This window comes from Colobus angolensis, unplaced genomic scaffold (assembly GCF_000951035.1).
Source record: "Colobus angolensis palliatus isolate OR3802 unplaced genomic scaffold, Cang.pa_1.0 Scaffold51, whole genome shotgun sequence".
In the NCBI taxonomy this organism is placed as follows: Eukaryota; Metazoa; Chordata; class Mammalia; order Primates; family Cercopithecidae; genus Colobus; species Colobus angolensis.
The window spans coordinates 14,419,966-14,433,295 of record NW_012118599.1 but is presented as its reverse complement, the minus strand read 5'-3'; the positions used below and the strand labels follow the sequence as shown (position 1 = coordinate 14,433,295).

The 13,330-nt window shown below is 40.2% G+C and overlaps 1 protein-coding gene across 1 annotated transcript in view; it reads left to right on the top strand.

Moving 5' to 3' along the window:
• Nucleotides 1–12,995, top strand: part of UBR2 (ubiquitin protein ligase E3 component n-recognin 2) — a 135,872-nt gene extending 122,877 nt beyond the window's left edge. The window contains exons 37-45 of the mRNA XM_011960442.1: nucleotides 103–238; nucleotides 828–918; nucleotides 2,316–2,446; nucleotides 3,495–3,603; nucleotides 6,503–6,559; nucleotides 7,942–8,019; nucleotides 9,930–10,100; nucleotides 11,292–11,393; nucleotides 12,745–12,995. Of these exons, the coding sequence (XP_011815832.1) occupies nucleotides 103–238; nucleotides 828–918; nucleotides 2,316–2,446; nucleotides 3,495–3,603; nucleotides 6,503–6,559; nucleotides 7,942–8,019; nucleotides 9,930–10,100; nucleotides 11,292–11,393; nucleotides 12,745–12,886 (1,017 nt within the window). The 3' untranslated portion in view covers nucleotides 12,887–12,995. The remainder of the gene's footprint in view (nucleotides 1–102; nucleotides 239–827; nucleotides 919–2,315; nucleotides 2,447–3,494; nucleotides 3,604–6,502; nucleotides 6,560–7,941; nucleotides 8,020–9,929; nucleotides 10,101–11,291; nucleotides 11,394–12,744) is intronic.
• The last annotated feature ends 335 nt before the right edge of the window (nucleotides 12,996–13,330 follow it).

Here is a 13,330-nt window from a genome sequence, read left to right as displayed (position 1 = left end):
AAAAAAAAAAAAAAAAAATCAAAAGTAAAAGTAAGAAGATGGAAATGTGCTTAGCTGTGAAAGGAAAGGCGATCTGTCTGATGTCCTGTGTTTGGTGCCTAGGTGGGCTTGGTGCTTGCGTTCCCTGCGTTGCAGTGTCAGGATTTTTCAGGGATCAGCCTTGGCACTGGAGACCTTCACATTTTCCATCTGGTTACTATGGCACACATCATACAGATCTTACTTACCTCATGTACAGGTAACTCTTGCCTTTTTGTCAGCTTCTTGAAGGAAATACTTGAGTTTTCGGAGTTTAAAAAAAAGCATTAGAGGAAAAGGTATTTGGATGAGAATAATACATGAATTAGGCTATTTTTTTCTGTGTATCCTCGTACGAAAAGGTTTGAAACATTTCTTTCTCTTAAAATTTCCTAGTAATGTGAATCTTTCTAGTTTTAATTTCATACATTGAGTAATATTTGTGTAGGATAGTAATTAAATCTTTTAGAATCTTATGTTTTAGAATGCCAATTTTGTTTTAACTTACATGTTTGCTAATGCCCACATGAATTCATCATTAAATTATGTTTTGCATTCAAAATTCTTGTTTTTCATACACTTTTAAGACTATATTTATTTGATGTTACTTAAAACGTGCCAGCTGACTGTTTGGTTTGATGGAGATCAATACTGTGCTCCCACTTGAGGGATTAAAATTTTGCATGTTTTCTAGGAACATTTCATGTTATATGTGAGTTTATGAATATATTTGCATGTTTAATGTCTTCAGTCCTTTTAGTAACACTTAATTGAAAAATACAGAGTACTAGTATTTCCTTATCTTTCAGAAGAGAATGGCATGGATCAAGAAAATCCCACTTGTGAAGAAGAATCAGCAGTTCTTGCTTTGTATGAAACACTTCACCAGTATACGGGAAGGTGAGCTAGTTATCTTTGCATGATAATGCATTTTCCTAAATATTGCTAGATGATGATAGCATAAGAAAGGAATTCGTTTGTTAATTAGGGGAAATTGTTGTCTGTTGACATGTTTTTAAAAGAAGATATGGGGTGATCTGCAGGGCTTTTCTGAGCTATTCATATACTAACGTAATTGGAAATCTGGGAGAAAGGTGATAATATGAAGAGCTTCCCACATTTATTTGGCTGTGGAATGCTACATTTGCTCAGAGGATCTGGCACAGGCTAGAGGATAGATCAAATGTACTTTGGAAAGTTGATATTCTAAAACTTATGTTGTCTCATTCAGAATGGGAATTTAAAACTGCAAGTTAAATTGGCATAATTTATTTTTAAGGTAATATTCAGTAGTGGCAGGAATAAAATGAAATTATTAGAATTTCATGTATGGTTAAGAGTCACAATTTGCTACAAACAGCAATTCAGTAGTTTGCTTAGCCTTCAACAGTATATATGTCAAGAATCTGTAAAGTCAAGAACCTATAAAAATGTCTGCTTTTGAATAAAGTATCCCATTTCTGATAACCTACATTAACAAAATAATTCAACATACAGAAAAAAACATGTAGGCATATAAAGATGGAAACTCCAGCCAGGCACGGTGGCTCACCCGTGTAACCCCAGCACTTTGGGAGAATGAGGCTGACAGATTACTTGAGCCCAGGTGTTCGAGACCAGCCTGGCCAACATGGTAAAACCCTGTCTCTACCAAAAAAGTACAAAAATTAGCCAGGCATGGTGGCATGTGCCTGTAGTCCCATCTTCTCAGAAGGTTGAGGTAGTCAGATCAGCCAGGGAGGTGAAGGCTGCAGTGAACCATCACACCACTGCACTCCAGACTGGACAACAGAGTGAGACCCTGTCTCAAAAAGAAAAAGATGTATATGTGATATTATTTATATTAGTAAAGAATTGAAAGCAATCTAAGTGTTCGCAGGGGGAATAGTTGGATATAGTGATGGATGTGTTCCAAAATATTATAAATCTATTTAAAATATGGCTCCTAGGGGCTGGGTGCAGTGGCATGTGCCTGTAGTCCCAGCTGCTCGGGAGGCTGAGGTGGGAGGATTGCTGGAGCCCAATAGTTTGAGTCCAGCCTGGACTTTTCATTTTCTACATTTTCTCTTTATGTCACTATATTACTTTTATAAATTTTAATAACAGCATGGGAGACTATGTCACCACTTACACCTAGCATCCTATAATAACACACACCCACTTGCCTGTTAACTCACTCCGTTTAAGCATACATGCCATCAGTTCCAAATGACAGTCAAGTTTGTTTTCACACTGTGCTGTAAGTACAGTGACCTTTTCTTAGTGGATTTCCCAATAATCTTTTTTTTCTTTTTTAGTGCCTTGAAAGAAATACCATCCGGCTGGCATCTGTGGAGGAGTGTCAGAGCTGGAATCATGCCTTTCCTGAAGTGTTCTGCTTTATTTTTTCATTACTTAAATGGAGTTCCTTCCCCACCCGACATTCAAGGTAATTTATACTTTCTTTCAAAACGTAGAGTTTGTAATCCTTTACTCCAGCAAATATAAAGATCACTTACAAAAATGAAAATTGACTAAAAGTTCAAAGCATAGCTAATTGACTCTGGTGATGTACACATTTATAGCATAAAATGTATGTTTATGCATATGTCTCCATTTATTTGGATCTCAGTGACTGTTAAACTCCTTTGTAAATGTTTTTACACCTGCAAAGCACTTCTTCTGTAAAGATCGTAGTTTTGCTTTCAGATGTTAAAATGTTCAGTTATGTATTATTTATAAACAAGATTCCTCAGATTTGAAAAGGTGAAAACTGACAAGTTCATGTGATTTTTAACTTGAAACATACATGGCGTTAAAATTTAGAATACCCATAATTGCATATAAATCTGAGTTTAATGTGGGAATTCATTTGCTCTTTCATAGTTGTTTTCCATGTTCTGTTTTGATTCATTCCATAAAAGTAGTATGAAGGTAGACTTGACTGTATCTCTGTATCATCACAGTGCCCGACACTGGCCATAGAATACCTGCATACAGTGCTGCTCTCTGAAAGTTTGTCAACTGGCATTTCTATTCAGCTAGTTGCGTAGGAACCATATGAAAGAATTTAGTCTTCCAGATTATTTGCAGTGATGATTAGAGTTGGTATTTAAAGCCATGTCTCATGGTAAAACCAGCTTGTATTTCTTTATTGGTTGGTCCTTTTCCAGAGCACCCATACATTATTTTTATCATTTAATGTTCACAATAATCCTGTGCAGTAGATTGTGCAGGCACACCATTTTGCAAATGATAAAGCTGAGACACCAGGACATTGGGACCAGTTTGATGTAGGAGTTGCGTGACTGCTCTCGATGCATTGCGTCATTTTCCATGGATTCCTGCCACGTGCCATTCTGTTAACTTCCTACAAGTTACGTACCTGGCAAATTGGAACTCTTTCATCCTTTTTTTAAGCCCTGCTATTGCTTAACTCTCACACGGAATATGCCCTTGGTTGTTATATGCACTCTTTTCTTGTTCTTCATTTGCAGTTCCTGGAACAAGCCATTTTGAACATTTATGTAACTATCTTTCCCTACCAAACAACCTCATTTGCCTTTTTCAAGAAAATAGTGAGATAATGAATTCACTGATTGAAAGGTAATGATTATATACTTTTCTTCATTGTATTAAATAGTTCTGTGGAACCAAATTTTAGTTATCACATATGTAGCAAAATTCTTAAATAATGACCCTGGTAGAATTCAACACAAATAATTCAAACTGTAATGAGTAGGCCTTTTTAGGTAAGGATCTGGCTTTTCGGTAAACTTTTTGCCAAGCTAGTGAATAGCATAAACAAATTTGCATGTAAGGGGAATAGTGGTAGAAATGTTGATTTCCTTACATGAACTTACTTGTTAAGGACTCTCTTCCATAGGTTTTTTTGTTTTTGTATTTAAGAGATGGCGTTTTGCCATTTTTTCCAGACTGCTCTTGAACTCCTGAGCTGAGACATTCCTCCCACCTCAGCCTCCTGCATAGCTGGGACTACAGGCACATGCCATCACACTCAGCTTTTCATAGATTTTTAAAGCCAAAAGAACCCTTAAGGCTATCTAGTTCAATACTCTGAACTTTATATTTGAGAAAACTGAAGTCTAGAGAAATTGACCTGACAATCATGTCAAGTTAGTGACTGAATTAAATATATTGCTGTTCTGTCCACAAAATGGGGGAAAATATTTGCAAACCACATATCTGATGAGGGATTAACATCCAGAATAGGCCGGGCACAGTGGCTCACCCCTGTAATCCCAGCACTTTGGGAGGCAGAAGTGTGGGAGGATCACTTGAGCCCAGGAGTTCAAGACCAGCCTGGGGAACATGGCAAAACCCCATCTCTACAAAAACTTTAAAAATTAATCAGGCATGGTGACATGCACCTGTCAGGAGGCTGAAGTGGGAGGATCATTTGAGCCCTGGAGGTCGCGCTGCAGTGAGCTGCATGCCACTCCACTGCAGCCTGGAAGACAAATCAAGACCCTGTATCGAAAGAAAAATTCCAGACTATATATATACAGAATTCCTACAACTTAACAACAACAAAACCCAATTAAAAAATAGGCAAAGGACTTGAATAGGCATTTCTCCAAAGAAGACAACCAAAAAAGCAAAAGAAAAGATGCTCAACATCAGTAGTCACTGGGGAAATCACACTAAGATACCACTTCACACCCATTAGGTAGGCCATTATTTTTTTAAAAGAAAAAAATTACAAATGTTTACAAGGATGTGGAAAAACTGGTATACTGGTATCCTCGTGCATGGGATATAGAAAATGCTAGAGCCACTACAGAAAACAGCATGACAGTTCCTCAACAAGATAAACATGAAGTTACCTTATGATCCAGCAATTCCACTTCTAGGTACAGATTGCAAAATAACAGAAGGCAGGAACTCAGATCAATATTATACACCCACATTTATAGCAGCATTATTCACGATAGCCAGAAGATGGAAACAACCCAGACGTCCAACAGATGAATGGATGCACAAAATGTGTGTACACACACACAGTGGACTATTATTCAGTCTTAAAAGTAGGCCAGGTGTGGTGGCACACACCTATAGTCCCAGCTACTCGGAAGGCTGAGGCAGGAGAATCCCTGGAACCTGGGAGGTGGAGGTTCCAGTGAGACAAGATTACGCCACTGCACTCCAGCCTGAGCGACAGAGCAAGACTCTGTGTCTCATAAAGAAAAGTAAAGGAAATTTTCACACATGCTACAACATGAATGAACCTTGAGGACATGTGCTAAGTGAAATAAACCAGTCACAAAAGGATAAATACTGTATGATTCCACTTCACTGAGGTACCTAGAGTAGTCAAATTCATAGAAACAGAAAGTAGAATAGTGGTTGCTAGGGGGTGGGAGAAGAAATTTTGCATTTAATGATTACAGAGTTTCAGTTGGGAAAGATGAAAACGTTCTGGAGAGGGATGGTGGTGCTGGTTGCACAACAATATGAATGTACTTAATGCTACAGAGCATTAGACTTTGAAGTGGTTAACGTGGTCATTTTTATGTTATATATATTTTACCACACTAAAAAAGAAAAAACAATTTTATTTTTTAAAGTCTCACTCTGTCATCCAGGCTTGAGTGCACTGGCACAGTCACAGCTTATCCTCCTGGGCTCAAGCAATCCTCCTGCCTCAGCTTCCCAAGTAGCTGGGACTATAGGCACATGCCACCACACCCAGCTAATTTTTGTATTTTCAGTAGAGAAGGGCTTTTGCCATATTACCTAGGCTGGTCTCGAACTCCTGGGCTCAAGTACTCTTCCCACCTCAGCCTCCCAAAGTGCAGGGATTACAGGCATGAGCACCTGGCCAAAAAAAAATTTTTTTTTTTTTTTTTTTGAGATGGAGTCTCACTCTGTCGCCCGGGCTGGAGTGCAGTGGTGCAATCTTGGCTCACTGCAAGCTCTGCCTCCCAGGTTCACGCCATTCTCCTGCCTCAGCCTCCCGGGTAGCTGGGACTACAGGCGCCCACCACCACGCCCAGCTAATTTTTTGTATTTTTAGTAGAGACAGGGTTTCACTGTGTTAGCCAGGATGGTCTCAATCTCCTGACCTTGTGATCCGCCTGCCTCGGCCTCCCAAAGTGCTGGGATTACAGGCGTGAGCCACCACGCCTGGCAAAAAAAAAAGTTTTATTTTTAATATGAGTGTTCTAGCTCTAGATAATGTTAGCTTGGCATAAATATAGATGAATATAGACTAGTTTTTCTAGAGTATCCAAATTAGTAAGATAATGATGTTTATAGCCACAAATTTTAATATATTTAAGCATTCTTGCTTTTAGACAATATTCTCCTGATTTTAAAAGTTGTAGGCAAAATAGTATTTCTCCAGGTCTCTTTTGATGAAGTAACTATGTTAGGTCAAGAATATTATTTTCCTCTTATTGGCTACTAAGGGGAAAAAATTCTGGTTCTAACCCTTTAAAAGTAAAAGTGTTTTGTGGTTTTTCCCCCTCTGTTTACATTAAAGTTGGTGCCATAACAGTGAAGTTAAAAGATATCTAGAAGGTGAAAGAGATGCTATAAGGTAAGTTAAAGATCCTCAAAAACTTGATTGGGGTGGGAGAAAGGGTGGAATCAGGATATAAGTGCTGTATTCCTTCAGAAACTGACTTCTCAAGCCTTCAGTGATTCCAAAAGGTTGAGATATGTTGCCTTCATATTTTCTTCTTCATCTAATGAGAAGAGTCTATCAAAGTCAGAATTATGAACATAAATATACTACATTCTTGGCAGAGAAAGCAAATGAAGTTATTATATTTTAGCAAATAACAAAGTTATGTATATTATATATTTGCTTTAAAAAATATAATGCATCTCCTAGGTTTTTCTTAGCTCTATTTTTTTCTGTCTTTCATTATGGGAAAACTCTTCAGAAGTGTGAAGAGCAAAATAATGAGGCTCCACATACTTGTCATTCACCTTCAATAACTATCAGTCAAATCATGGCCAGTCATTTCTTATCATCATTTTTTCTTCATTTCTTTTTACATTAATTCTATTCTGATTCTGTAGTAAAGTGTGCTCTACCAGATCCTAACAAGATGTGTCTCAACTGTTATTGTACAGGTTGCGCATCTCTAATCCAGATCTGAACTTCGGAATGTCCCCATGAGCATTCCTTTAAGCATCATGTTGGCACTCACAAAGTTTCAAATTATGGAGCATTTCAGATTTCAGGTTTTAACATTAGAGATAGTCAACTTGGATTAACAGTTGAGATGCATTTGTTTTGATCTCGTAGAGCATGCTTTACTACAGAATCCAAACAGAAGTAATACAAATATTCCAAACTCGAAAAAAATTCAAAACCCGAAGCACTTCTGGTCCCAAGCATCTCAGATAAGGGATACTCAACCTGTATCTCTTAGTTCTGATAAATACACTGTCCATAAAAGTCAGAAGACTAGAGAATATCTGTCCTGTTTGTTTGCTTTTACACATCTGGAAATAACACCCCAATTTTATTAGGTTGGACCACATGAAATGTCCGTTTATAAGTCAAAAATGGTTGAATATCACAATTTCATGTGATTCCACCCTGATGTCAGAAAACTCTTAATAAATGGAACAGTAATCCTCAACCAGAAGTATACATCAGAATAACCTTGGGAACTTCTGAAAAAATACTCAGGCCACTACCTACTGAATCTAATTTCTCTAAAGTTAAAGCCCTAGCATGTCTATCCCCTCAAAATTCCCCCAACTGATTTTGATATGATTAAGAACTACTGTCTAAAATAATCCCCCTTTCCGTTTAACTCCATTTCTTGTCTTGGCAATAGGTAAAGTAGTGAAAGGCCACACCGTGTTACCGGGGCTAGGCAGGTATGTGCACATGGAAGTGCCTTGTAGTGTAATATGACCTAAATTAATGGAGCGTTTTTTTAATTTTTCCCTTTTTTTCAGATATCCAAGAGAATCTAACAAATTAATAAACCTTCCAGAGGATTACAGCAGCCTCATTAATCAAGCATCCAATTTCTCGTAAGTTTTGCTGTTAGCATTGAACATTCCCTGCCACTGGAAACACCTCTCTACAAAGAATTTGAAGGATTTTGTTGTTCTTTGTTTTGTTTGGGTAGAGAAATCATATTTTAGTACTTTATGAGAGGAGGGAGAGAAAAAAGGGAAAAAAGAAGAAACTTGACCAGGCGCAGTGGCTCACACCTGTAATCCGAGCACTTTGGGAGGCCGAGGTGGGTGGATCACCTGAGGTCAGGAGATGCAGCCTGGCCAACTTGGTGAAACCCTGTCTCTACTAAAAATACAGAATTATCTGGGCGTGGTGGCAGGCACCTGTAATCGCAGCTACTCGGGAGGCTGGGCAGGAGAATCACTTGAACCCAGGAGGCGGAGATTGTAGTGAGCCGAGATCGAGCAATTGCACTCCAGCCTGGGTGACAAAAGCAAAACTCTGTCTCAAAAAAAAGAATAACATCTGTAGTACTCTATACTACGTAACTTATAAGCATCATTTCACTATGTTTCAGAATAAGGCATGGAATGGGAGTAGGAGGAGCAAGTTTGATTCATGAATGTTTAATAATTGCACTTAAAGTAATAACAGTCCTTAGTAATTTTTTTTTTTGTTTTTGTTTTTGTTTTTTTTTTTTTTTGAGACCAAGCCTCGCTCTGTCACCCAGGATGGAGTGCAGTGGTGCCACCTTGGCTCACTGCAACCTCCGCCTCCCAGATTCTAGTGATTCTCGTACCTCAGCCTCCTGAGTAACTGGGATTACAGGCACGTACCACAACGCCCAGCTAATTTTTTTGGTATCTTTAGTATCACCTCGGCCTCCCCAAGTGCTGGGATTACGGACGTGAGCCACTACGCCCAGCAGTAATTTTTAATATAGTATCAAATATTTCACATACAAGCAGCATAAAGAATAATAGGGGAGGCTGAGGTGGGAGTATCACTTGAGCCCGGGAGTTGGAGTCTGCAGTTAGTCATGATCGTGCCACTGCACTTTAGCCTGGGTGACAGCGAGACTTTGTCTCAAAAAGAGAAGAAGAATATAATAATGTAAGAGCTTAAACATTACCTAGACAGTTGAAGCTCCCCAGCTGTCTCTTCTCTGTTGCCTCTTCCTCCTCCCTCTGAAGATACCTACTATTCTACATGGAATATTAAGCATTCCATTCCTACACATTAACCATAATAGGTTTCTGTTCCTAAGCAGCATATATTGTTATTTTGCATGTTTTATTTTTTACTTTTTTTTTTTTTTTTTTTTTAAAGACAGAGTATCACTCTGTCGCCCAGGCTGGAGTACAGTGGTATGATCTTGGCTCACAGCAACCTTCGCCTCCCAGGTTCAAGTGATTCTCCTGTCTCAGGCTCCCAAGTAGCTGAGACTACAGGTGCGCACCACCATGCCTGGCTAATTTTTGTATTTTTAGTAGAGATGGAGTTTCACCATCTTGGTCAGGCTGGTCTCAAAGTCGTGACCTCAGTTGATCCACCCACCTTTGCCTCCCAAAGTGCTGGGGTTACAGGCGTGAACCACTGCACCCAGCCGATTTTGCATTCTTTCAGCATTGTTTCTAAGATTTATCTGCATTGACATGTATAACTTTATTGATTTTTCACTGCTCTACAGTATTTTATTATATGGCAATGGCACCATTTATCTTTTTCTTCTATTGATGATTTTATTTATTTTTTTCTCCAGTTACTGATTCTTTTGAGTGTTTCCAGTACATGGTCTTTGTATATATGTGCAAGGTGTTTCCTATTCCTGATTCTAGGAATAAATTTGCATAGACTGGAGGATATACCCTTCTTTGGCTTTACTTGATACTGCAGAATTCTTTTCTGGGCTGGTTTTTTCTTCACTAGCTCTTTAGCCACTCTTTAGATCAATGACTTGTGGGTTTTTTATCCCTTGGAGGTGCCCCAAGTCAGGTGGTGATAAGAGCAGAGCCCCAACTCTGTGCCTTGTGTGTGGATCTCTGCTGTGCTCCCAGAGTTACTGCTGCCAGACTGAGCTGGAAGGGGAGGATGTAGGAGCCTGCACAGCTCACACCTACTCCTGTGGCTCTGGAGTGGGCATCTTCCTGAGGTAAGGACCTGCAGGGGCTTTTTGGCTTGGGATCTGCCTCGGTATCTGACTGTTAGGGTGTCACAGGAAACTACTATATTGCCAGGAATTTTGAGACCACTGTTCTGTGTTTGATTCATTCCAGAAACATGGAGCTCCTCGTCTCCTCACATCTCACATTTAGCCCATGCCAACTCTGTGTTGGTTCTTTCATTGTCACCATTCCCACTCCTCTTCCCCCAACCATAGGCGACAGTTCTGTTCTACTTTCTTCACATCTCCCGCTAACATGAAACCTCTGATTTTGTGTACAAATCCAGTCAGAATTACTCTTTCTGTTGTGTCCTCATGTCCTCATGGCTTTTGGATTTTACCTCCATTCATACATATTATCACAACTCTACATGCCAGCTTGTGATTAGTGACTACTATGTACTAGGCATTGAGAATGCAATAGTCCACAGTGCAAAGATCTCTGCCCTCATGGATGGAGCTCGTTTTCTAATGAGAGAGAGGACAAGCAAGACTGACAAGAATTTAGATAGTGATACATGCTAAGGAGAAAAAATAAAGCAGGGAGGGGAATATGAAATGGCAGCTGTGGAGCTAAATTTGAGATTTAATTTTAGTAGATCAGGAAAGGCTTCCTAAGAACATGACTTCTGAGTAAAGCCCTAAAGAAGCAGGAGAACATTCTACTCAGAACATTCTGCACAGTTCCTGGGGTAGAAATATGCCTGCCTGCTCAAGGCAAGGAGGCTCGTGTCACTGGAGTGCTGTGCACAGGTGAGAGAATCCAAGGCCTGCTGTGTGCTGGTGACATCTCTGGGCGAGGTGGAAGCCATTCCAGGGTTTGAAGCAGAAGTGTGACATGAGTGTGGGCTCCTCTGGAGCTTAGGTTGTATCCGTAGTTTAGTCATCCCCCCCCAGGACCTTGACAATTTCTTATACATATTAGGTCCTCAATAAATGTCTGTTTAATTGCACTGAACTGTTAATGCCAGAAAAAGGGAAATCTCTCAAAGGGAATCAGGCGCCACAAATTTGTCTCAATTCAACCTATTTCCTAGTTTGTGCACATTTTTTAATGGATAACTTCCTCATAATAGTGGTTTAAATAGCAGTACTATAAGACTTCATTCTATTTGAAACTGAATACAAACGTTGGTTACTAATGTGTAAATGTATAACGTTTGAATGATCTCTCTACAGAGTACGAGAATGTCAGGTGCTATTTTTAGCCGGGAAAACCAAAGGCTGTTTTTATTCTCCTCCTTACCTTGATGACTATGGGGAGACCGACCAGGGACTCAGGTAAGAACCCGTCCTAGTCAGCTGACTCAGGGCCCGCAGCACCCTTCAGGATGTGTTGACGTCCTGAGGGTGGAGGGCTGAGGTGGTTCTGGAAGAGGTGGCTGTGTTATCAGTGGAGTCTTCCAGCGAGGGTGCCCTGGCAGCCTGGTGTGGTGTTCTTTTCCCAGCCTTCAGAATGCCATGAGGAACATCAGGATAGGTAAGGGAAGAGAATAGGACAGAGTACAGCTTTATTCCATTTATCACTCCAGAGAACTGTTTGAATTGCCATATGGCATCCCAGCTCAGAGCACTCCAGGGATGGCCCACTCTGACTTGTGTGGCCTTGTATAGAGGAGGCCCAGTGTTTGAGAAAATCTTAATTGCTAACAAATGTGCTTATTACAGTAAAATCTGGGGGACAAAGATTTAAAACATACAGAACAATATAACAATATTTGAGGCTAAGTTACTTCTACTCTGGTAGCTTTAGTGTATTGTAAGCTAACAATTCCCTTCCCCCAAGCACTACTAAAGAACTTCTTTTAGACCATCTCTTTTGTCTAAAGGAGATAGAAGTTTTAACCTCCATAGATATGCCTGTCCAGCCTTGAGTAGCAGATGTTGAAGGCCTAGAAACCCAAGCAAGGTAAGTAGATGAGCTGCCCCAGGCGCTGGACTGCGAGGCTATGCCCATGTGCCACCCAGTGATGGTGTCTCCCACTGTTCTCAGCATGGGCTGTTAGAGGAGGAGAGTCTGGTTAGTGAGTGAGAGGATGGCTGTGCTCAGAAACAGGAGCAGAGGTACCTGGCTCAAGGCACTGGTCCCAGGCAGGAACCCACCAAAGCTTGCACTTGTGTTTAAATTGGACCTGGAAGTTACTTACTCTCAGTTGATTGCTTCACTGAGAGTGTGGCTGAAAGATTGCATCTGGGGAACATTTCTTTTCTCTTTTCTTATCTTCACGTTCTTAGTAAAATCTATAAGGAACATTTTTACTCGTATAATTCTTTCACCCTCTCGTCTGCCCCCTCTCCTTTTTACGTGTTACCAACAAAATGGACAATGAATTGGTAGTTTTAGCCTCTCAACCCAGACCCTCCTGATCCCCCGCAACCTCTATTCCCTCACCTCATTCTGGGTAAGTGTGGTTTGTGGATCTTTCCCTCCTCTTTCAGCACTTACTCCCTTTTACCTGCTCTTGGCAAACAGAGCTGGTATTTTTGTTAATAGCCACAGTCAGCTGCCAGACAGAAATGTTGCAGGGAGTCTAAAACCAATAACTTGTAACCTAGCCTAAGTCAGGAAGGGTTGGGTTATAATGGAATAAACAAGAATACATTCTAAGTGACATGTGTCTTCTCTTTCTAGACGGGGAAATCCTTTACATTTATGCAAAGAGCGATTCAAGAAGATTCAGAAGCTCTGGCACCAACACAGTGTCACAGAGGAAATTGGACATGCACAAGAAGCCAATCAGACACTGGTTGGCATTGACTGGCAACATTTATAATTATTGCACCACCAAAAAACAGAAACTTGGATTTTTTTAGCCCAGTTGGCTTTTTAAGAAAGAAGGAAGTTCTGCTAAATTTGGAAATAAATTCTTTATTTAAACTTTCCTTCCCAGTTTTATAGTTTCTGGTTCTGAGGACTGATAAAAATCATCTTCCATCAGCAGATTTTCTTGCACTGTTTGCTGTGCCCCTCAAATATAACGTCTTGGGTTTTAAGATCGAGCAAGGAGCTTCTTTTCCTAGATTGGATCCCAGCCCTTTTGTGGGGGTCTGACTGCATAGTCCCAGCCATTATGTGATATTTCACGTTATTGATGATAGTGAACTGTGGGTCTGAAGCTGATTCAACGGAGGCAGGAAACAAAGTCTCTGTGATCTGTTGGGTCATACTTCCTGGTTTCACTGAGTGGCCCAACACTGGGACTGGGTTGGTGTCCCCT